This window comes from Abramis brama (genome assembly GCF_963993115.1).
Source record: "Abramis brama genome assembly, chromosome: 24".
In the NCBI taxonomy this organism is placed as follows: Eukaryota; Metazoa; Chordata; class Actinopteri; order Cypriniformes; family Leuciscidae; genus Abramis; species Abramis brama.
In genome coordinates, this window is record NC_139986.1 from 20,149,895 (window position 1) to 20,174,374 (window position 24,480).

Consider the following 24,480-nt stretch of genomic DNA (forward strand, 5'->3'; position numbering starts at 1 on the left):
TTTTGGCATGATCAAAATTAAAGCTAGAGATTGTTTTTGTTTGCTAGTTACCATTTCAATCCCACATGTAAAAACAGCTCACAGTCACCGAACATGCTACGGATTGATGTAAAAGTCCAGACGAGTTTTCTTGCGTGTCCATTGTTAACGCGTATTGACTGCCATACAGTGTGACATGAATGATAACTGAGATCCTACTGTGTGACATGGCTTATAATGGGGATTATGTTTGTACAGTCAGACAAGGAACAGGCGTAAAAGACTATTATAAATTGTATGTGTGTCCTTAAGACCAATCCCCAGATATGCCATTCATTTCCCACTAAATCAATGCGATCTTTGTTGTCTTTGTGGATTAGTTGGTTTAAAACCAATTAAAGACATGCAAATAAGAAACAAAACAAGACTAGAATCTTTATTAAGTCATCTTTTTGTTCCATAAAACGGAGTAAAATAAAATTAATAAGTTGTACTTGTACTGGTGTATTTGAGACAGCTGTGTAAGTGAAGAGTTTGAGACGTGTGATGTGTGAAGAAATGTAAATATCAGAATATTTTTAAATATTAAAATTAAAAATATAAAATTAAAATTAAAAGAATTAAATGATCCTTAGTAACACAAAGGAGCTGGCCATTAAATAAAAAAGTGAAAGTGTAATTAGTCTTAATAAAAATAAAAATAATTTTAATAAAGATATTTTAATTAGGCCGTTTTGGAAATTGGGTAATTACAGATGGTTGTGGTAAAATCTCCTCTGCCTTGAGCGTCTAAGACAAATGACAGTGTATTGGGGGAAGCTAATAAGATAAACACCAAAATAGTTCAAGGCTGACAGCAAAATAAAAGCCATCCATCAAGCGAAGGCTGCTTGGACGACCTGCTGTGGCATCAGAGGAGTGCTATGGACTGTCTGCACCTGTCCCATCTGTAGACAGCCCAATGTTACACATGCTAAATAACATCTACAAACACTACCTTGGTGCATTAGCTAAGTTACTTGTGCAACTATGCTGTGCCTGAAATGGCCCCCTATACTCTAAAATAGGGCACTATTTGAAGGGACAGCCATTTGTATAGTGGTGTCCGAAAATCCATTATGGACATTATCGAGTGCACTCATTCAATTCCACAATGCACCGCAATAACGAGTGAACAACCGATGTACGGTCAACGACTTAGATAATACCCATAATGCACTGTGAGGGTCGCGCCGAATGAATTCCTGCGTCTCGCCCGCAGCTGAATCATCCATCCATCCATTTTCCAAACCACTGGTCCAATGTGGCTACAGCGTAATATCATACAGGTATAAATTCCTTTTCGATTGATTATTAAATAGTTTAATAAGGTTTATACTGTATATGTTAGATTCCATTACAGAATTCTACATAATATAAATAAATATATGAAGAGTTCAGATGCAAAATCCTCTAAGTGCCATCTGAAATTTTCTTCTAGAATGATCATTTTTATCAAGCTTGTATATTTAAGTTCAGTAATTTCACTTAAAGCAACACCATGTAGTTTTTCAACCTTCATAATATATTTCCAAGATTCTTGTGATGGTACATCGACTTACAATAGGTTGAATGACACGTCTGCCATATCCTGACTGGGTCTGTATCGCTTTTACTGCCACTTCGGAACTTCGGGTTTCGGGTAGTAACCCGAGCACAAAAAGAACTACAAAATTCGACTGCTTTACGGCATAATGACTGCAAGCTGATAGTTATTTATTTTTCTGGTGAAAGTGTCTTGCCTCAGGCTATAATGCAAATCGATATTTCAACTTTGCAGATTCATCTATGGTAGCTTGATATTATAATATTGACGATATATGGCTATTACCTACCACACAAACATTGAATTGAATTAGCATATCCATTCTGTAAAACAGTAGCCAATAAGCTACTATAATGACGCTGGCTTGTAAACGTGAGCTACGTGATCTTTTGGCGTTTGAAAAAAATAAAACCCATGAAATTATATTCATATGACATGCTGAAATATATGCCACTGTACCTGGGATGAAGACATTTCACACGCAACGCAGGCAGTCTGCCCAAGGCGTGAGAACTCCTTCTGCAGAGTTCGGGGGTATCGGCTTGTCAACAAATGCAGTGTATCCCCTGGTGTAACCATGACAGATTTTACGACAGTAGTAGAAGACAATACTGTTTCCCAACTGTAGGGGGACCCCGAGAGCAAAACTTGGTGTTGCTTTAAATCAGGGTTCACCAATCTCGGTCCTGGAGGGCCGCTGTCCTGCAGAGTTTAGCTCCAACCCCAATTAAACACACCTGAACCAGCTAATCAAGGTCTCACTAGGCATACTAGAAACTTTCAAACAGGTGTGTTGGAGCTGGTTGGAGCTAAACTCTGCAGGGACAGCGGCCCTCCAGGACCGAGATTGGTGAACCCTGCTTTAAATGATAATTAATAGGTCATTTTCATTGCCATTTAAGTGAAATTACTGAATATAAATATAGAGCTTGATAAAAATGATCATTCTAGAAGAAAATTTCAGATGGCACTTAGGGGCTTTTGCATCTGAACTCTTCATATATTACTACTGGAGCTGCCAGTTTGCTAAGTTTCAAATGATTATTAAACAGCAAGGACAAACTATGCAAAAGCGGCAACCCTTCTGGCGCACTCAGTGTCTGAATTCACTCACTCATTTTTATTGACTCCTTTAAGTGGACTATATTAGTAGGGGGCGATTTCAAACACAGCGCTAGTCTTAGCCTTGGACTGAGGTCTGAATGTCTTATGCATATGGCACAAAGAATTTCATCTGATTGGTTGAACTCTACAATATGTCTGGGTGTCTGTCGCGTTCTTTAATGCTCTGCGTGGAAACAAAGTAACCCTGATGCCAAACCCCCTCATGGAAGAAGCAAGCCATTGTGTTTACAACTTTGACAATGAAAGCTTATATAAGCCAGTAAAATCTGCCATGAAGTCCAGACCTTTTGCTGTCAGTCTGAAGGTCTGGCTATGCGAGACTGTTTATATGCAGGCTTGTGCAAAAGTGTATTTTTATAAAATGTTCATGCAGCATCATAAACAAATCGAATCATTTTCCAACTTGTCAGTCAGACCTTCCCTAGTTACTCTCTTTTATGATGATTTATGTGCTTTAAGGCCAAAAGAAGACCTGCCCATGGTCTCATATCCCAGCAATCAAATCCTGGTGCTTCTAGTGACCCATCGGTGCTTTTAAAGCAGCATCCACATCTATCAAAGCGTGTGTTTAAAATGCGTTTGTAAATCATGCATTCAAGAAGCCTCTCACCTAATGAACTGTAATTAATATCCCATAAATACTGAAGAACAACCCAGGGAGTTATAGTGGATTCATATTTTTCTGCTCTTCGGTGTTTGAATGATGTTTCTTTCAAATGATTTTCATAACTTAATATCTGGACTTTGAGAAATGAACTGCCATGCTGCCATAAATCTTAATTAAAAACTAGCACAGTTGCCTTTCTCATATCTTTGCTTTCAGGGAGGGTCCCCCTTTTTGTTTGTTTGTGAAAATGTCCTTTCCTTGAACATGTCCACATTTTTACTGTCTCAGTGAAATAATAAAGTGTAATAATCACTTAATACTGAAATGAAGTGAAATAACCTAATGTGCTATAATGCACACAAAAATAAATAAAAATAAAATGTATTTTAGTCAATGTATTAAATTTGTTTTATTATTATTATTCTTTTTTTAAATAAAAATGCACACTTGGCATGTCTGAAGTTCACTAAGTCTGATTGCTGTAAGCTGCTAGTAAAACAGAACATATATATGTCAATGTAAAATAGTGCTTCATAGTTATTACCAAATTCATCAATTCATTTCATTCGCAATTTCAATTAGGCCTATATATTAAGCTGAACTAGTAATAAAGCCTGGTTTTCATTTCAGAAATGTGGTCAGCTTATCATGCCTAAGCCTCTTAAATGTAAAGAGTACAGAAGTGATAGTTTACAGAGACTTTCATTAAGCTAATCATTAGAGGTATGGAAGATGAACTTACTGTGAACACGCTATTTGATCAAACGTTAATATCACTGGCACACGATGAAATTTCCCAAATTCATCCCCATTTGTGATTAAAGGGATCAAGGGGTCATTCGGCTAATGTTTATCCAATAGCGAGCTCTGTTTGCGCTAACTAGCAGCTTGCCTGAGCTGTCTTCAATAAGAGAGAGAAAGACTTTGACTGGCTTTGGGAACTTTTCCTCAAACTTCAGCCTGGCAACTTTCTACCTCCATCAATATTCATTTCAAGTTACACTTTCAAACTGTTTATTTTGAAACATGGGATGTCATGAAAACCCATTTTCAACTGTAACTGCATATTTTCCCCTTCTGAATGAAGCTGTCATAGTCATAATAATTCCCTCACAGTATTATTCCTCTATTACCTGTATAATCCAATTCTAGAGGAATCATTTTAGAGCTGCGAACAAGCAGCCACGAAATGACTCTAACTAGGCATATACCTCTGCAGTAGTAAGATAAGCCTATTTGGTTTGCGTTATGCCATTCATGCTGTTCACAGGGCTTTTCCTCCTCGTACGTTTTGAACCGCTGGGTTGAAACTCAGATTCCTCATTTCTATCCATGGTAATCGATGCACACTTGTTTACCTTTTGATTCTGATTAGTTCAGTGTGAGTGTGCCCTGAATGATCTCAATGATGACTTTCCCTGCATGCATGTTGTTTGTGCTGGCAAAAGATGACTTGTTCAATAGAACAAATCTCCTTAAGGTCTCTGAACTAAATATAGTGCTTTCATGTAAAAAATCTGGTTAATTACTTGGCATGTTACTTAATACTTACATTTAATGCTCCAGTTTTCTCTTTTTGTTTGACAATATAAAACTTCTGTACCAAAACGGCTCTAAAATGCTCCTCTAAATCTACATTGCTAATATTTAAATGGATTTACCAAGTCATTATGTATCAAAGGTCATTATGTCAAAATCTGCATGTTTTGTAAATATTTCCGTTTCTATTTTTTTCTACACACCAATATTGTCAACACTAGAAAGCTGCGAGTAGCCTACAAGCATTCCTTAATACTGTAAATCCTGACATGTGAAGAAATATGAATTATATGTGTGTGTGTGTGTGTGTGTACATATATATATATATATATATATATATATATATATATATAAACATACATACATACATATACAATATAGCCTGTTAAACTGTTTTATTTATATATATGAAAAAATATATTTTTGTTGTTATTAAGTATCATCATATTTGATACATCAGTCCTTCATGGCTCATATAGTATGATTTAGGAAAATATGGAGAGAAAAAAAAAATTTTATTCAGAGGCCCAAACTGAGCAAAAAAAAATCAATTTTGCTGATATTTATGTGGACAAAACGTCAGATGATTTCATGTAAACCAATGAGATCTTTATAATAGTATAGAAGACTACTTGCACAAAATGAAGTAAGATGATGCTTAGTTTGATGATCAAAGATTTTTACTGTGGGGGACAAAACATAATGCATACAACCCAATAATAATTTTTTTCAGCAAAGCTTTGATCATGTTGATAGTTTTGAGGCCTTAATTTTGCGAAATTTGTGTTTCAAATAAGATACAGTAGGCTTTATAGAGTTAATAACCCCCTGTGTGTGTATGACTTACTGGTATGACTGACCTATTATGAGCAATTATTGATAAAATTTAAATCAACAGGGTCTGTTCTTGCTCTCACCACAACTAATGTGTTCATTGTGCTCAAACCTGATATTGGCTTAAACAAACCCAGTAGTAGATCGATGGTGCTGATTCAAAGGGTGAAATAGGAGGAGGATTATTCACAGTCATGACATTTCAGTAAAACATTGTTTTTACCAAAATATGTTGGGGTACTATGGTGGCATTTTATAATCGGTACAAGCTATACAATTAGTCCAGTGAAGTGTCAGGTGGCGCATAGGGAGTTGTGTGAGATGAACACTGACCTTTTACAGGACAACTGAGATGGGAAGAGCAGAGAATGGATAACTAAATAGTTTCATGTTTTAATGAAGCGTCTAATTAACTCTGAGAGTCCTTATAAAGACCTGGAGACTCATGCACTACATAATAGCTTATGCATTATGATAAAATTACCATGTCCGTTAAGCTCGGTTGTGCTAACCTTATTATCAAAGGATGAGGTAGCATTTTGATTCTAGACCAGGCTACCTTGACAGTGCTTCAAACAAAAGAATTACATAATTTAAATGTAGTTGTCATTAATAATCTCCCGTATAATAATCTATCATTCGTTTTTGTTATAGAGAACTGTTTCATGAATAATGTGTGCATATATATATATGCACTATATCTATATATGCATATATATGCACTACACTACCGTTTCAAAGTTTGAGTTCTGTACGAATTTTAAATGTTTTTTACATGTTTTTTTTTTTTTCACCAAAGGCTTTTTTTAACTCAAAAATACAGTAAAAACAGTAATTTTGTGAAACAAAGTAACATTTTTTTTATATATTTTAAATTAATTCCTGTGATGGCAAAGCGAATTTTCAGCAGTCTTCAGTGTCACGTGATCCTTCAGAAATCATTATAATATGCTTTAATAATAAATTGTGTCTCATGTACACACCTTTTCTTTAAATAATGATACTTATATTAGCCACAAGGTGGCGCCCTATGATTAGATACAGAAGTTCTCCCTTTTCTCATATTAGCTGTATTGGTGAATTGCATGGCTAGATTCCAAACTAAATGGGTCTTACCAGGGTAACAAACAGTCATCTCCTCCATCTCTCTCCTGAAATAAGCAGACCCCTCATAATATTCAAAAAGCTTCAAAAGCAATCAGATAACATAGCTATAAGCCATCCATGCCAAGTGTGCATTAAACTGACTAGAAGGAACAATAAATATAGAAAACTCACACCGTCTTATCTGAATGTGATAGCGTGACCGCTTGTTTAATACCAACAGCTGCTTTGCATGTCCAGTCAGATATTTTTAGGGGTGACAAGCACAGAGGAGACTTGCACACAAGATTTTAAAAGGCAAAAGGACAACAGCTCAAGCTATCACTCCACACAAAACACTGTAAAGGACACACTTTGATGGCCAGGTAGGACAAAACATGCTTGTCTATTCCTGAAATTTATGTTTATGCTTTCTAAATGCTTTTTCATTGTAACACAACAGATTTGATCACATGGCTCTTGCGATGAAGAGTGCATGGATTATAAAGCACAGCTATCCATCATGGATAGCTGTGCTTTTTGTGATAATGGCAGCCAGACTGGGCGTCCCTCAGGAGGAGAACACAGAGCTGGCTGAGCAGGACAGCAGGGAACCTTGTGCCCGCTGGATGAGGGGTGTTTCTGGAACCCCAGGGTTCAATGGAATCCCCGGGCGGGATGGACGTGATGGGCATGAGGGGGACAAGGGAGATATCGGAGATCCAGGTGATTCATTGGCAGACTCCTAATAGTATTAAGTGCCCATAAAAAGTACACTTAAAACACACTTAACAGGGGGTCAGCGATGCCATAGAACAGGGTTCCTCAAATCTGGTCTGGAGGGCCACCGCCGAGTTTAGTTAGATCCGTATCAAACACACCTGAACAAGCTAGTCAAGGTCTTCAGAGTTAAATTGCAGGTAGGTGAGTTTGATCATGGTTTGAGCTAAACTCAGCAGGACAGTGACCCTCCAGGCCTCCACTATTTGGGTTCCCCAAAGAACCTTTCAGTGAACAGTTCTTAAAGGAACCTTTTTTTGCGGAATGGAAGGTTCCATAGATGTTAAAAGTTCTTCATGGAACACTTCAATGCCACTAAAGAACCTTTATCAACACAACAAATCACAGTGTCGACCATTTGCAAGGCATGTTCATGACCCGAAATGAGAAAAAGTCACAAAAGTTCAACAAAAACATCACAGGTTAACCAGTATTTCTCTCGAGGCATCGACAACACAGCTGACACAGGTAAATACACGTGCTAGAACAGTTTTTGTTTTAGGTTTTTTTTTAGTCTGGTCCCACTTCGGATGCCATGATGCCATCAAGCGGTATCTCTGGTCGTAATCAGTCCTTCACTGACCAATCAGCGTTCATTAGCAGAATGCTAGTGTGTTATGGGCAACAACAACTCAACCTGTAAGAAATCGAAAGGACATAAGTACTCGTTCATTCAACTTTCGACCTATAACCCATGTTGAACTTGCAAAACGTACAATCAGTCTGAGATTTATCAACGGCAATCGGGTGAAAGAGACAAATTTAGCCGTCTAGCGATAGACTGACATTCATTTTGCACTCATGGGCGATCGCCCCCAGTGGAACTCTGGTGGAACTACAACCAAAATTCGGTACAATAGGACTTAATAGGGAGTGGCTAGGCTCTCCGTAGACGGGCTCTGGTGGAACATTTGAGTCACGCGTAGAAAACAAAACTGATGGGAGCAGCTCCAGTGGACAACAGTGACTGGATTTAAAACCCCCATATATCCGTCACTTTATGTTACCGAAAACCACACATGAAAACTCGCAACACACGTTAGACATGCATTTGTACTGTGCAGAGTGGCTCTCTCACTGTATGACGTGACACACAGATAGTTTTCCAGTCCAGTGTTCCGTTCACACAGTGCATGTTTTCCGACAATGCGGATGTGTATGAGTCCTGAAAATTTACAAGTGTGAGTTTGGTTATAGAATGTAGTTAACCCTGTAAGACCCAAATATAGAAAAAAATTAGCACATTTTTTTTTGACCTCCCAGATATTGTTTTAGGAGGCCTCTGATGTAGGAATGAAAGAGTTTTCAGATTTTTTACGTTTTAGTAAGTTTTTAGGAAAATGTTGTAAATTTGCAACGTTGGGCATTGTTGGGAGCAGAACTTCTGTGTTTGTACTCACTTTGTCTGAACAGATATACAGAACATTTAAGCATTCATTTGCAGGGTTGATTGCTTACTTGGCCCCATAACAGTATATATCATGAGTAATAACCACACAACAATCATAGTTTTATGAATAAGCATTTATTAATAACAAATATTGGAAAATAATATTTACAAAACTTTTCGTAAAAAAAAACAAAAAAAACTGTGGTTTGAAGGCAGTCTGTGTTCACTTGCAGTGATAGTCCCTAAAACAGTTATTTTCATCTGTTAAGCACAGGCGAACATTGCACTTGCTACACAGTGTGTTTGTGTATCCATCATAAAAGACCTTTCTGCGCTGGTGGCATTCTGAAATGGAAAAAGTAAAAAATAATGAAGTTAAATATGTGAATAATACATATGGGTCTTACATTGTAGTAGATAAACTGAAAGAATAGACAGGGTGGTAGACCATGTGGGTAGAAATCTAAGTATTTCCATTAGCATGCCCATAAGTATTATAATTTCAATGAAGTGATAATCAACATTTCACTACATTCAAACAATACTGTCTATTGCAGCCTATTATGCTCTCTACTTATCATACTAAAGGAACACATGCATCCCCCCAGAGCACTTACAGGTTCACATTCAAGACCATTCACACCTGTCCCTGGACAATGCAACAGGCATCCCAAGAATTCCAGAACATTCAGAATCTGTTTTTCTATCTCCTAATGCTACTAACTGCTATTGGGCAACACTGAGAAAAATGGCTCAGGATCATTTAGAAGTTAAAAAACAAACAAAAAACTACAAAGATGCAGGGAGTTTCAAATACTGCTATAGATGCTGAAGTTTCAAATATCCCATACAATTTATTCATGTGTTTAATAATGGTCTAAGCTAAACTAAGTAAAACAATTAACAGAAAAACACATTTAGAGCTTAGTTACAATGAATCACTACATTTCTACTACATTTTTTTTTTCGATTTGTGATCATTTGAAAAGTGCAGTGTCCTAATGTGTAAGGTGCACAGGCTATTTTGACTACCACTCTGACCCAACGTTGTAGAATTACAACATAGACATAACAAGCTCTAAATCAAATTTGATGAAAGTTTTCCAAAATAACTAAATATGTACATGTTCTAGACATTGTAATAAACACCCAAAAAAATATTTAAGCAATTTTACTTACTTTAATCCTGACAAATCCAGTCATGCAAAAAAAGGAGATGAGCTCAGCGGGAAGTTTGCAGGTAGAGTGAGTTCATAGGCAGATGACCGGACCTATAAACACTTCTTCTATCCAATAGCATTGTGAGGACAAACAATAGGACCCATTAACTATGTAAATGTGGTTTTGAGAGAAAAAAACATTTGCAGGAATTTTTTCTGAATTGTTAAAAGTGATGTTGTAAATTTGCAACCGTGGGTCTTACAGGGTTAACACTTCCATATAACTGAACTGTGTGTGAACGTAAGGCCTCAAATTCAGAACTGACAACGTATTTTACTGCTGTGTGAACGTGGCTAAGTCTCTTCAATTATCTTTGTCAAGGCTCCAAGGGACCAAATGGAGAGCCAGGTGAACCAGGGGATGAGGGATGTGCAGGCAAAAGAGGATTTCCTGGAAACCCAGGTCTGAAAGGAGAAGGTGGAGAGGGTTCCTTCCCCTTCCACTCTGCTTTTAGCATGGGACTTATAGGTAAAATCAGCCCCGCTAGTGGAGCTCCAATACGCTTTACAAAGACCTTCTACAATGAGCAGCACCACTATGATGATATCTCCGGAAAGTTTCGCTGTGCAATCCCTGGGATCTACTACTTCACATATCACCTCACTATCAACGGGAAGGAGACCAAGGTAGCGATGTTCCAAAATGGCCGGACTGTGGCCTTCACTCTTGACCAGTTCCACAACGGAAATCTAGATCAGGCCTCCGGAGGGACGATTTTAAATCTGTCTGCTGGAGATGAGGTTTGGCTTCAGTTGTATGATGACATATTTGATGAAGGGATTTATGCTGATATCAACAATGACTCCACCTTCACTGGTTTCCTTTTGACTCCTAAAATCTTAAGCAACCCATTTGACAACCGCAGATGATGACACCATCTGTATTTGTATCCATATGTTCACTTAATCTCATTGAACAGTTTAATGCAGCATGCAAAGATTATTTGCAGTGTGTTTTTTTTTTTAACTGTCATAAGCCCTGTCATTTTTAGATTTATAGGCCAGATCACAGAGAGTCTGCCTGCCCACCCACTAAACATCACATCTAGCCAACTGGCTTCCTTTCAACACAGCAGTGTAGTTTAGCACACATCATCCTAGCAGATATTTTAATCAATGTTCAAGGTCAGTATATGTCATCATACATGCTGAGTTATGACCTTATAATTATATTTTTGTTTAGAATGTGTGTTGGGGTGTAAAATACTTGCAATATTGTACGTTGTAGAACTCTTTAATCACTGTTAGTACCATCATTTTTAATTGACCAAAATAAATGATAATTTAAATAAATTTATTAATGTTAATTAAGTGATTTCTGTGCCACAACTTTAACTGTGTTCTAGAATTTGAAGAAACCTCTTCATTATGGAATGATTTAGCATCTCTCTAAACTCCCAAAGCGGTTAACTGAAAAATCCTGCAAATTAAGACTTCTAGTTTAAACTGTGAAAGCAGTAAATGTACCGGTGGAGTGCTTATTAAATATGGATTTGTATGCTAATTTAGTGCAGGCTATTTCATTATTTTTGAGTGTGTGCATGTCAATTTCCATTCAATTCAGTTGACATTTTTTTGTATAGCGCTTTTCACATTTCACAATTGTTTCAAAGCAGCTTTACAGAAATTAATGAAAGTGTCCATAATTAGTTTATTGCATTGCTCTGTGAATGACAGTAGGAGTTGTGGCATACTAGTTCACTTGTATGATAGTCCAATCAAAATAAAAAAAAATCTGCCAAAAGCCTTTTAAAAAAAAGTTATTTCATTTATTTGTATTTAATTGAAAAACTCTTTGTTTGTTAAATTAGGTAGTTTGTCAGTAGTAATCATACATTTGCAAAGAAAAAGAGCTCAAGATCTTTAAAGCTTTTATTTGAAACATTCAAAGAAAAACATCTTACAAATATGCAAACAAATCACCAAGCATCAATTTGGCAATTTAAAAAAGAATACAAATAAGCAAAGTCCCAGAAGTTCATTAAATTTAATTTGAAGGGAGATTGTCTGGTGAATCGAACCAAAATGGGAGAGGTGATCATGATTACAGTATATTCAAAGACACTATTGATCTTGTATACACTTTGTTTGGCTTATTTTTCCCTCCACAAAGATATGAAGAGCTAGGAAGAGTGCTCCTCCATTAGAAAATAGAGCAGTCAATCTCCTAGAGAAGCTGCGACACACAACCAGGTTACATGGGCTTAAAGAATCAGTAAGAAACAAAAAAACAATCCCTATACAAGTGCTGTCAAACTCCAGAGCTAGGAAATTTCAGCAGCTCTCGAAAATATTGTGTGAACCAAGTGAAATCCTGTGAAACTTATGTGCACCTTTTCTACAAGTGTGCATTTCAATATTTATCTACAAAAAACACATTCTGTCCTGATCTACTATTTTTGGCATACATTGTCACAGGGATTTATTTATTTCTGTAGTCTCCATTGTAGGCACGGTGGTCATCCTGGCCAGGATACCGACCACCATATCCTCTCAGGACATCCTGAAAACTAGTCGCTCCTGGTTCCTGGGGGCCGTATCCTGCATATGGATCCTCTTGCCCACTCATGTAGGGCTCGTATTGCTGCTGGTCATAGCCTGGGGTCTCAGGGTAGGACTCTTCTCGATGCTGGGGGATCTCCTCGTGGGATTGCTCATGAGCTGGATGCTCCTCTTGTGGTGAAGGACTAGCGGGTTCGGCCGCCTCATGGCGGCGCAAGCGGCAGTTTCTGTCGTACTCTGGGTCGCAGTCGGGATCAGGCTCGACCACCCCATTTCTGGATCCATCAGCATTCAGGTGAGGCTCGTAGGCTTCGGCCGGGTAGGAAGTCTGTCTGTGCACAGCCCGACGGGGCTCGTTTTGGGAACCCAGTGGGAAGCACTCTTTATCATACCCGATGAAACATTCATATCCCTCTTTGGTCTTCCCGCGAGGTCCCAAAGGATGTTGAGTTTCCTCCGGTTGGTGCCTTGGAGGCTGGAACTGTGTAGGCAGGTGTCTTCGCAGGTCAGCCCCAGCAGATGCATCTCGGTACATGGCGTAAGGGTCAAGACGAGGGTTCGGAGGTGCCCGCATGGCACCGGCTTCAGAGGCGGGCTCGTCCTTCAGATCTTCAGAGGCCAAGCTTCCAAACCTTGTGGCTGTCAGAGGGTTGCAGTTATTATCATAGAGAGGGTTGCAGGATCTCTCCAAGCCAGAAGGTGGGGCTTCGTGGTTCTGCGAGGATGCCAGAGCAGCAGCATAAGCACAGTATGGGTCAACCCGAGGGTCACAATGGGGATACCGCAGATACAGACTAGACGGCGCCTTCTGAGCCAGATGGGGTACGCAGTAAGGATCTGTCTTAGGGTCGCAGCCGAGATGGGCGTAGGATGGGGCTGGTGCAGTAGCGGGCTTGTATCCGTAAGCAGCACGGAGGTGGTACTGGAGACACTCAACATCTTCTGCATCACAGATGCGCAACAACTCGGCTCTCTTCTCAGCTGACAGGAAGGGTTGCACCAGTGGAGAGTAGTAGTAGTAATTGGAACGTGGATCCTTCACCACAGGGGTGTGGAGGTAAGCTGGGGCTTTCACTGGAGCAGGGGCTTTGACAGCAGCTGGGGCCGGAGCCAAGTAGGGGTAATATGAGTTTCCCTTCGAGTACATGCAATACGGGTCTCTGTAAGGGTCACAAGACTTGACTGGGGCAGGCGCTGGTGCCTCAGCCTTGGGCTTGGGTCTGCTGGTGTATGAGGCCACGCAGTTTGGGTCATCAGACTCGGCACAAGACTTGTAGATGTCGCCTAGGTGCTGCAGGTACAACTTGTAGGAACTGCGTGACTCAGCCCGATTCTTGTTCTGCAAGTATGCCAGATAGACACGATCCAGCTCTGCAACCTGAAAGTTGACAACGAATAATCTTGATTAAGTACTTAGATTATATAACCAACATAAAATACATAAGTAGCCTGAATCATACCCTAATTTTTTATATATTATATATATTTACACATGACCGATAAATGGCCGATATTATTATTTTTTTAAATAAATGTATAAAAACAAATGATAAAATAAAATAAAAATAAATAAAAACAAGTGAATATAGACATCCCAACATTATAATTTGCAGAATTAAAAATGGTTATTCATTTTCAGATTTGCTAAAAATGACATTATTAAATGATTAATGATTTAATAATTTAACTTTTAGTGAGCATTAGAAGAAGACAAAATGTACAATCTAAAATGTAAAAATGCATGACGACCATGGGCGTTTAAAAATCGTTGGTTGTTACTGATAAATTAAAAAATATCGGCCAATAACCAATATGGAAGGTACCGATTATATTGGGCATTCCTCAGATTAACCTATGCAAAAACTATGAACGCTTGTTGTAGGTCCTGCAGGTGCACTGTGTTTTCCTGTTTAGTTCACAATATGCTGTACTCACTCCTTCTTGGTTCCCATTGTCAGTGAAGTATTTGTACCAGCTCCAGAAGTCAGAGTGCTGCTTGTACCAACTGATGTTTCTCCTGTTGCGGATTAGTCTCTTTGAGCCTTCCTCAACGCCTGCCTTTTCATCGCTTCCATCTGGCAGAAACATTATGTGTTAGTTAATTGTACATATCTAACATTCACACACAGATTATACTGTAGCTATACAACAGATATATGGATTGAATTTGAGACTCAATAAAGACTGACAGAACAAGCCATACTTACCGTCTCCTTTTAAACGCTGGGTCACAGGGCCAGCCAACAGAAGCTCTGATAAAGAAGAAGAGTAGAGAGAGAAAAAAATGAGGGGGTCCAAGTCTCAACCAGATGTTGCCTTTGTCAAAGACAGAGTAGAAAATGCTTACAGACAGTAAAGACCCAATGAGCTGAGGGCAGCAGGATGCAGTTTTACAAGTTGTGTGGGGGAAGGGAAGGTGGTAATATACAGGGGTTTGTAGGAAATTAATCTTCAAACAGCGCACATCAGCACTTTGATGCCTGGCAGGGGGCTGCAGTAACTTGGCTCATACAAGCAAAAGCTATAAAATCTACAAAGGGAAGGAGCCTATATACCTACAGGTGAACCTAATTATCCTAGCATCAGAAAATGTCTGAACTTACACCTTTTCCATCTTATCTCTCTGAAGGTAACGTTCATCTCTGCTGGAATGGAGATGAGGGGATCATGGATGTGTGGTTTACCATGAGGTGATCTCAGTGTCTTATTTGATGTAGGTAAAGGAAATGTTGCTCTTTCAGAGGATCAGCAAGTTTATTTTTATGAGCTTGTAAACTGCTGCCACATCTGGAAACCTGGTGCACTTAAGAGTTTTGCTGACAACCGTTAATCATTTTATCAGTTGCAGAGCAAAGAGCAAAGGACTCAGAAACCCGACACCCCTCGTTTGATACAGGACTTTTGGGGAAATTTCAGTCAGAAGTCATAAAGCTTCTAAAACAGATCTGGTATTTTATCATAGAATACTAAAAATAAGAATTCATACGTAACTTTTTTATTATTATTATTATAAGGAAAATCACAGAACAGATTTTATTGACATGAAAAAATTATTCAGAAATCTCACCTGGTAATAATAACGTTGCTAACAGCAACACATTGAAGATGGAAGATCGAGCCATTCTTAACCTTCCTGATTCCTTTGGATAAACATCATTAATTATAGCATTTATTTGCATTTTCATAAGCTTTCATATCCATACTTTAACATGATGAACCTCAATCAAGATGATTATGAGAGTTGTAATGAGAAAAAGCTTCCTTTTGCTCATTGATATTTTATGATCTACATTTAAAAATATTTGAAAATTTGGAGATGGAGAATTTATCAAGTAGGAAAAGAAAACTTTTACATTTTGCATACAGACAGAATTTGACAAAAAATTAACTCTGTATGGTTGATTACCAGCTCATTATTTGTTGTTACACGTAACAAATGCCTGTATACAAAGAAAATGAAGTTTTTCTTCCAGTGGGACCTGTGTGATATTTGCAATTTCAAGGTAAGTTCAACAAACATTGCATTTACACATTCAAGCTCTTTACACTATCTCATCATATTCCTGTCAATGTCAGTATTTTTGCAGGCGCAGCTTTGAACAGAAACAATACATTTGAAATGTTTTCTTATTAATATGTTCAATACGTTTTCTTAATCGCATAATTATAAAAGGATTTTCTTATTAGAAGAATTTGGTGCATTCTGTGCAAAATTGGAGCACGTCTGCATATTGTTAATGTGCAATTGCTTTATAATCAGACATATAAGAGTCTGCGTCTTACCTCTGTTAGGATGTGGCGACGTGAACCGCTGAAGAGACAGCCGACCGGGCCTGGAAGTTCAGCTCCACAGCTGACTGACTGGAAGAGGAAGGTGAGTCAATCCCCTCGTGTACTAGTCTCAACACACCCCTGTACACCGACTGTGCCACCGTTAGAACCTGGCCACAATTTAAACCCAACCTTGATCATTAAAAACAAAAAAGGTGCATCCCATGGGGCCAAGTACACGCTGCTTCCAACACTACCATTGGCGTTCTCTGGCCAAGCAAGTCAACCAATCAGATGTTGTAATTACAGACAGACACAGCAGGAGAGAAAAGAACATCAACTGTTTTCCATTTAGAAGGTTCTATTCCTAAACTAGATGCTTTCAAAATTGAGAATGCAAAAAAAGCGTATTTGGTAACTTTACATTAGCTTTCAGTTACTAAATAAGTGTTGTTGTTTTTTTTGCTTTATGAGAACCAATAACAAATCTAAATTTGTTTTTAAGTAGAATAATATGCTTGCAGTTTACATTTTGTCATTAGCAACTGGGAAAATCCTATACATGTCTTAACATTGTTGAGTATATGGAGGAGGACACTCCCATTAAGGTTTCAACAACTGACGATTCTTGTTATCTTCAGCTAACAGAAATTAAACAAATCTCTGTATACTGAATATTGTCACAGACGAAATGCACTGAACCGTCAAGTGCAGGAAACTTTGTAAAACCCCTCATGGGGAATTTTTTCATACGCACATCTGCCAAGCACCAGCTCAATCCATCATCCCATAATTAACTGCACAGAATGACATTAAAAGTGATCTTTCACAATTAAAACCCTGTTTGTGATGCAGATTAAGAGTTCAAGGGATAGCTCACCCAAAATTGAACATTTTGTCATCATTTACTCCACCTCACGACCAAATTTTTGGGTGAACTATCCCTTTAATTATGCTCTTTTTTAAAATCATCTAACCTGAATATATTATCAAGCGAGTTCGGATATATACAGGTAGAAAAATATTTTCATGTCAATGTCAGAGCGTAAAACATCTGTGCTTTATTTTAACAGTGAATCGCACATGTAATTATGCACACTTACAGGTGTTCAGGAATGTGCAAAAACCTACAATCAGGGCTAGAAACAGATTTCAGCCTAGGGAAAAAAACATTTATAATAATTCCAACTTTTGACTTGGAATGTCTGGGATTTTTAAAATGTGGAAACATCTGGCAAAGGGAAGACTTTGTATTGCACACAAGTTTATTAATGAACTGAAGAATTAACAAATGCTACATCACTCACTTAAATGCAAAACAATGAACATTTTATACAATGGAGAAAATCGTCCTTTTTCGTCCTCTTCATCACAGAATATCATCGTCATCAAATAGATCTTCAAAATCTGTGGAGAAAGAGAAGTGTTAAGGAGTAGCACAACACCGAAAAAAGATATGAATACAGTACTTTTAATTTGGCAAATTAACCTGAATATGAAGAGCTTTTTTGTTAAATAAACATGTGTTTATCAAATAGTCTGCACAAATATCCATCTCTGACATGGTGTTCCTAAAATAAGGATGTGAGCTCATATCGGGGTCTCTGGGTTATTTTCCGTGAAGCTTTCAAAAATAATAGCTTGCCTGATAAAAACGCCCCTGACTGACACGTGTTCAGCTACTTCAAGCGCTGCAGATGGATACAGGGGCCATAAGAGGGAAAACCTGCTGCGCTGGAGCCAATGAACCCCAATAAAAGCACTTTACATGGGCTCAGTTTCATACCTGCTTTACTCTTTAACTGCCTGCTTTTTTGGGTCATCCTGTGCCAAGCTCAAACTACCTTTACTATCAGCATATAGAGGAGGCGGAAACGTATAAAGAAAATTGTAGAGTATGCATGCTAAAGCACTTTGCAATATTCTGTTGCCAAGCAAACAAAGAAAACAGCCATTTAAATGATGGAAAGAATGTTTTTTTTTTAAAGATTTTGCACAGAAGCAAAACACACAGTACTTACACACATGTACACATACATACATATATACATCAGGGTTATTATCGTTAACTAAGACTATTGAAAACAATTATAATTGAAATAAAAATGAAATAAAATATAAATATTAGATGAATATATAACATATACTCTCACACATGCATATAGTACATAAACTCAAACACATTATACATGTGTGTGTGCACTGTGCATATATATTTATGAGGGTTTTCTGTTAATTGACAAAGTTGCAATAAAATAAAATATGAATATTATTTGAAAAACAAACTACACGGAAATTAGAAATGTTGCCTTGGCAAAAAGCTTAAATACGTTTAAGTTGAAGCACTACAAGTATTACCTGGACATAAATAAAAACTAAACTTAAACTGAAAATAATCAATTTAAAAAAAAAAGAATAAAATGACAAAAGCACATAACGAAATTGCTAAAATTAACATAAAAACTAAAAATATAAAAATAAAAGCTAATTCAAAATGTCAGTAAAACTATAATCAAACTAACATAAAACGGATACACATACCACCTGATTTAACTATTAGACAACCCATAAATATCATAAACACAAAAAATTGTGCCATACTAAAGATCATATGGAGATAAAATTGTAAGCAGACAAAACAGCTGATTTCAATGTAGAATTTAAAAAATAGTCATTTCCATGCCTGAAAAAAGTAAATAAATATTGAACATTTGTAGGTTTTGTACATAAAACAAAATCTTGCAGAGGAATTTCCATTAAAATAATTTCTAGTAATGACAAACCATTGGACATGTCAAATAAAGTAATTGATCAACGTATTGTATTGTATTGTATCGTATATCAGATAATTGAGTCATAAATGGAGTTTGTGAGTCTCACCATTAAAAAAGTCTGAGTGTACAGCCTTCTCATTGGCGGCCAGATCCATCAGCAGTCCAGTGCTGCCCCCTGCCTGTCAACACACACACACAGCACTACTACACACTGAGCTGACATTTACTCAATCATGTATTTTAAACGAACAAGGTAATACTTTTTAGAACAAATAATACACCACAAACATCTACAAAACATTTAATGAATAAATATCAATGATGTATGCATCTGAGGAAATTGGACTTATGTAACTTACTAGCTGGAAGAAAGATTGGCTACACATAATAGCTACGTTACGCTGTGGTTTATACAGATTTAAATGAAATGACACATCTGTTCGATCACATATATTTGCGATTTTTTTAGCGTAACGTATGTAAACTTAAAGATACACGTCTTAACATAGAATTTCGTACTGAGAACCATGTGTAAACACCAACCTCATCCAGGTCCACATACGGACCAGCTCCCTCGGGAAACATTTCATCAACTGCTGGCTTCATAACTTCAGCGCGAGTATTTAAAAAAACAAAACAGCGATGAATAAATGTTAAAATGGTGTGTTTTTCAGCTCGCTGTCAAATTCACCAAAAACAATCCGTTCGTTGTGTCCCTGTTTCCGGTGGTGTTTCGATTCGCGATGTCCGATTCGTGAATGAATTTATCTTTTGAGTCGGATCTTTTTTAATAACCTGTTTTAAAAGTCGATTTGAATGATTTCTTCACACAACACGTTTTCAATACATGTGCATGAATGCAAACTGTATTTATAAATTACTGGCATATATATATATTTTTTTAAATGGCGTCAAGTAGCCTACACATGACAATAAAAACTCTTATTAATACACTACCTAATCGAAAATAAATAGCATTATAATAAAAAATCAACAGCCATATGAGGCTACATGTGGTTTTACATGACTAGCAATATTTCATCTGAAATATGCCAGTCGCTAGGGTCCACATGATGCCGTAAAACGCATCGAACCACTTCTTTCAAACGAACGGTTCAAAAGAATCGATTCGTGGATTTTTTTTTTTTTTTTTTTTTTTGCTTCATATCACTAGTTGTGTTACATCAAAATGTAACCGGCTGGAAAACGGGTCCTACTGGCTCGGTTGGAGAACTGGTCCCCACAGTTTATTGTAGTGTTTAAAAAAAGGTATTAAAATAGTTTCTGTGAATCGGGATGACACTTTTGTTTTATTTCTTACATTTCCTATATATGATATATAATACATCACAATCATGCACTCTGAAGCTGTTAATGAAACATTACAATGAAACGGTGAATCCTAAATATGCCTTTTTATTAATAACAATGGCACAAGATTCATCATTATAAGGCTATACGTGTTTTTAGTAATATTTCAATAACTAAACTATGATTGATAAACAAATGACATCCACTTAGTGCTCATGTTACTCTGCCACTTCATAACCCAGCGTGTCTCCCAGATGCTGATGGGCGAAGAATGTTCTGGCCATTTCATTGATCTGCTCGTAAGCCCCAATGCTGCGGAAGTATTCCACATAGTTCCAGAAATCTGAGGTTGAATATGACCAGTAGGGCATAGCCGGGGGCTTTTCATAGGGTACTATGTGAGAGAGAAAAAAATAGAGTTTGTGTATTTCTGCTGAATTCTTGCATTCCAGAATTCCTGATGATGTGTAACTGCAGAAGTTATGTCTAAATGTGCCTCTTTGTGTCCTCAGACTGGCAAACACAACAATACACTTAATATAGTGAATATAATTATAAAACAGCATCAACATTTCATACAATCCAATTATGTGTTCAAACAAAAGCTTCATTGTGCATTTTTTAAATGCTACTATTAATACTGTAGGTTATATACTGGCTAAAGGTGTGTAAACAAAATGATAAATAGTCTGTTTACCCCCTTCAGGAATGAATCTGGCACCTGTGGAAGGAGAAAGTAGAGGAAGAGTGAATGAAATCCCTTACAAAGAGCTGATTCAGGCATAGAGAACTGAGGATCTCCCGAGGGATTCAAGAAATGTGTGCATTTCCTCCTCAAATATTATTCCTAACTATGTCCACACTTGTCCTGATGAACACAGCTCAAGTCTTTAGTGTTTTTAATATTAACATGGTATTGCATTGTTTTCCTTTAAACATGTATTCCAGTTTTTTTATTTGACAAATAGCAAGTGTATGTCTAATAAAATCGGTCTTTTTTAATTCTCATATTTTGAAAATCATGAAGTAGGCTATATGTTAAAAGCAAATATCTTGCCTACAATGTCCAGAGATAGTTATATGAGGAATATACACTACTTACTGCTGAGATTATTAGCAAGAAAACACAGCAAGAAAACCCAAAAAAGCACACTCCACTTCATCTTTCCCTGAAAAAAAAAAAAAAAAAAAAACTTTTACTAATTACAATTATGGTTAAAATATAACATTGAAAAATAGGTAAACTTTCGCTATACTACATTCACGCATTCCTCATAATTGGGTTGGAAATAAACAACATTACCTCCTTTGCTGCACTGATTGCACGAGGTCCGGCAGTTTCTGCGAGCTAAAAGATTTTGTGCTTCACAGGTTCTGCACGGACTGGACCCTGAGTTCAGGAAAGTTTTGTCCCCTCCCAAACTAGATCTACATCACTGAAACCACCTCAAGACCGTCTATGAGCATTTCAAATCAAATAGGTTTATGCATCATTCCATGTAAACAAAAAAAAACAAAAAAACATTGGATTCCAAGAACATAATTCCATTTTTAATTCATTAATATTCCAATATAAATCCAAACACCAATTCCAAAAGGCATAGAAAATACACTTTTGAGGACCAATGCACATGTGCAGAGCAGACAGGACTTTAGTATATTCACAAAATAAACACCTGTTTATTAAAATCATTATTCAGTAATGACATGACAAAACCGGAAACTTCATTGGCAAAAGGTTATGCTTTTATTTATTTTTCAAGAGGTGCAAAAATATGTATAGAGCACTATATTGCAGGCTGGGTTCAGCAGTTTTATGCAACAGGAGTAGTTTTATAATGATAATTTAAGTCATTTTCACTCATAATAGAGATAGTGAAGGCACAAACTTTTCTGAACCAAAATGATATATTTCAGTTTTCACTGTTTAAAAAGGACCATCGCATCCTTGCTGATCTGTGGGCATCATTTTGCTCACGTCGATGTTGTCACGTGAGAAGATCTCTTTGGCGTGGTAGACGGCCTCTGCGGGCAGAATGCGTGAGCGTGAGAGGATCCAGGCATAGTCCACGTGAAACAGCCTGAGAACATCAGTGCACGAATAAACAAGAGAAATGCTGTTGTAGTCGGTGGACAGGACCCAGTATGGGGCGTAGGGTGTGACTGAAAAAGAATTTCACAGAAAGTGAATTTAAAAAAAAAGAGCTATTCACATTTGAAAACAATAGAAAAGAGATTCTAATCTTCTAGATTTGAAAACATTGATAGACTTACAGTAGGAGAAACTGACTCCAAGCTTTGCTGGCTCCCTCATGTCCTGAACGACTGCTGTGCCCTCTGCTTTTCTTATTTTTCCTTTGCTGTTTTATATGAATACATGGATAAATGATTGTGACGAAAACTCTATTTAGAAGTCAAAAGACTTGATTTGGTCAATAAATTACTCACTATGTCTGAACATTGAGAACTTCGATGGTGTTGTCAGGTCTTAGCGAGTAGTTTGCCTCAATGCACTTGCCTTTCTCAAAGGATGCCGGGAGCTTTTCGATCTCATACCACTTTCCAAGGTACTTGAAATGAAAGGTAGAGCTCAGTACAATGTTAATAAAAATAAAAATTCAGTAATTTTTTCACCCTCATGTCATTCCAAACCAAACAAAAGAAGAGCATTCGGATTTGGAAGTACAAGAGGATGAGTAAAAAAATGAAAGTTTTGGGGGGTGAACTATATATTTAAGATTCTGTATGTTTATATATTCCTACCTTGTTTATTTCAAAGTTTGGCTGTACCATTGGTGTTGGGCAGGGGCCCCAACGAAAAGTCTGAGCAGAAGCCAAGGGAAGCAGAAGAGGTATGAGCAACACAATCATGGCCTTCATCATGTCAAGAACTGCTGTCTCAGCTGTGACGAGAAAGTTATGGAGTCATGAGCTCAAGTGCATCATGTTGTGACAGTGACAGTGTTAAAGGGATATTTGTATGAATTCTGCACAATGGCTTGTTTTAGAAAATGCATAACTTACGTGCTATTGTCTAATTACAATAAGGGCCGGTGAGCCAATAGGCCTATTGCCTAATCCTAGTCACCCTACCATCATTAGCTAGCCTATGTGTACCGGTGGGTCATAGATGTAGGTATAACATTGGTAAACACTGTAAAAACAACTTGCATTTGGGAGAAAACAAAGAAGGGGAAAAAAACCTTGCTTATCGTTGTTTCTCCCGGTGTCTCTCGCGTTCTCCGCGTTTTTAAATTGCCGTTTCAAGTTAGCAGAAATTCTTTTAAAGTCGCACCTGGAGATTTCGCTGCTCTACGTCTCACGGTTTCTCCGTGTGAACCTGAGAAATGTAGCATGTGGAGATTTTTAGATGCCTTTTGTTTTGAATGGCATGATTTTTTTTTCTAAAGCTGTCAAACCTGCTGGACCCGTTTGCAAAAACACAAATCAGTGGCGTACACGTGCAGTAAGTATGTTATGTTATAAAACTCTGTTACGAAATTTGAATAGCTATCACTTATTGATTAAATTACTGAGGAATATAGGCCTGTATATACATTTTACTGTAATGCTTTTGTTAAACAGGCTAGATTAAATCATATAAATTAAGTTTGTTGGATAAAATCAATACTATATAATATTACAATTAATACTAAACAATAATATTCAATAATATACTTCTTCTTCTTTTTTGAAGGTGGTAGCCCTAAAATAAAATACCAAACACAGGTTCACAATACACAGAACACAATACAAGTATAGACAAAATAATACAATTGAAATAATTATGATAAAATATTATGATATAAATAATATTATACAGTAAAAAAATATCACAAAACAGGCATAATAACAATGCAAAGTAAATGGATACCTGTCTCAGAGGAAGATGTTGTTATGCACAGAGCTGAAGGTGTTGAGTGTGCGCTGGAACGCTAACCGTGTGCCGGTAAGAGAGGAGGGGACACTCATAATAGACT

At 37.3% G+C, this 24,480-nt stretch overlaps 5 protein-coding genes across 6 annotated transcripts; 1 reads left to right on the forward strand and 4 right to left on the reverse strand.

Annotated features, from left to right (window-relative positions):
- Window positions 1-7,052: 7,052 nt before the first annotated feature.
- On the forward strand, window positions 7,053-11,893 carry adipoqa (adiponectin, C1Q and collagen domain containing, a). Its single transcript, XM_084102421.1, has 3 exons — window positions 7,053-7,138; window positions 7,216-7,478; window positions 10,465-11,893. The coding sequence occupies exons 1-3, from the start codon at window positions 7,131-7,133 to the stop codon at window positions 11,010-11,012; spliced, it is 819 nt and encodes a 272-aa protein (XP_083958547.1). The 5' UTR covers window positions 7,053-7,130; the 3' UTR covers window positions 11,013-11,893.
- A 124-nt stretch (window positions 11,894-12,017) lies between these two features.
- and1 (actinodin1) lies at window positions 12,018-16,815 on the reverse strand. Its single transcript, XM_084103002.1, has 5 exons — window positions 16,428-16,815; window positions 15,712-15,784; window positions 14,852-14,896; window positions 14,580-14,719; window positions 12,018-14,022 (listed from the first exon to the last, which is right to left on the reverse strand). Exons 2-5 carry the CDS (start codon window positions 15,764-15,766, stop codon window positions 12,565-12,567), a joined length of 1,698 nt encoding a protein of 565 aa, XP_083959128.1. The 5' UTR covers window positions 15,767-15,784; window positions 16,428-16,815; the 3' UTR covers window positions 12,018-12,564.
- A 638-nt stretch (window positions 16,816-17,453) lies between these two features.
- Window positions 17,454-20,326, reverse strand: cops9 (COP9 signalosome subunit 9). Its single transcript, XM_084103015.1, has 3 exons — window positions 19,733-20,326; window positions 19,296-19,368; window positions 17,454-17,822 (listed from the first exon to the last, which is right to left on the reverse strand). Exons 1-3 carry the CDS (start codon window positions 19,793-19,795, stop codon window positions 17,785-17,787), a joined length of 174 nt encoding a protein of 57 aa, XP_083959141.1. The 5' UTR covers window positions 19,796-20,326; the 3' UTR covers window positions 17,454-17,784.
- Window positions 20,327-20,589: 263 nt separating this feature from the next.
- Window positions 20,590-21,880, reverse strand: otos (otospiralin). The gene is made up of 4 exons (XM_084103054.1): window positions 21,804-21,880; window positions 21,603-21,669; window positions 21,198-21,221; window positions 20,590-20,894 (listed from the first exon to the last, which is right to left on the reverse strand). The coding sequence occupies exons 2-4, from the start codon at window positions 21,661-21,663 to the stop codon at window positions 20,719-20,721; spliced, it is 261 nt and encodes an 86-aa protein (XP_083959180.1). The 5' UTR covers window positions 21,664-21,669; window positions 21,804-21,880; the 3' UTR covers window positions 20,590-20,718.
- Window positions 21,881-22,029: 149 nt separating this feature from the next.
- On the reverse strand, window positions 22,030-24,451 carry apodb (apolipoprotein Db). 2 transcript variants are annotated; one of them, XM_084103222.1, is made up of 6 exons: window positions 24,375-24,449; window positions 23,704-23,840; window positions 23,264-23,403; window positions 22,949-23,070; window positions 22,775-22,860; window positions 22,030-22,663 (listed from the first exon to the last, which is right to left on the reverse strand). In XM_084103222.1, exons 3-6 carry the CDS (start codon window positions 23,381-23,383, stop codon window positions 22,428-22,430), a joined length of 564 nt encoding a protein of 187 aa, XP_083959348.1. In that variant the 5' UTR covers window positions 23,384-23,403; window positions 23,704-23,840; window positions 24,375-24,449; the 3' UTR covers window positions 22,030-22,427. The 2 variants fall into 2 exon arrangements, with proteins under 2 accessions (XP_083959348.1, XP_083959349.1); XM_084103223.1 differs by lacking the exon at window positions 23,704-23,840 and having other exon boundaries at window positions 24,375-24,451.
- Between the last annotated feature and the right edge of the window lie 29 nt (window positions 24,452-24,480).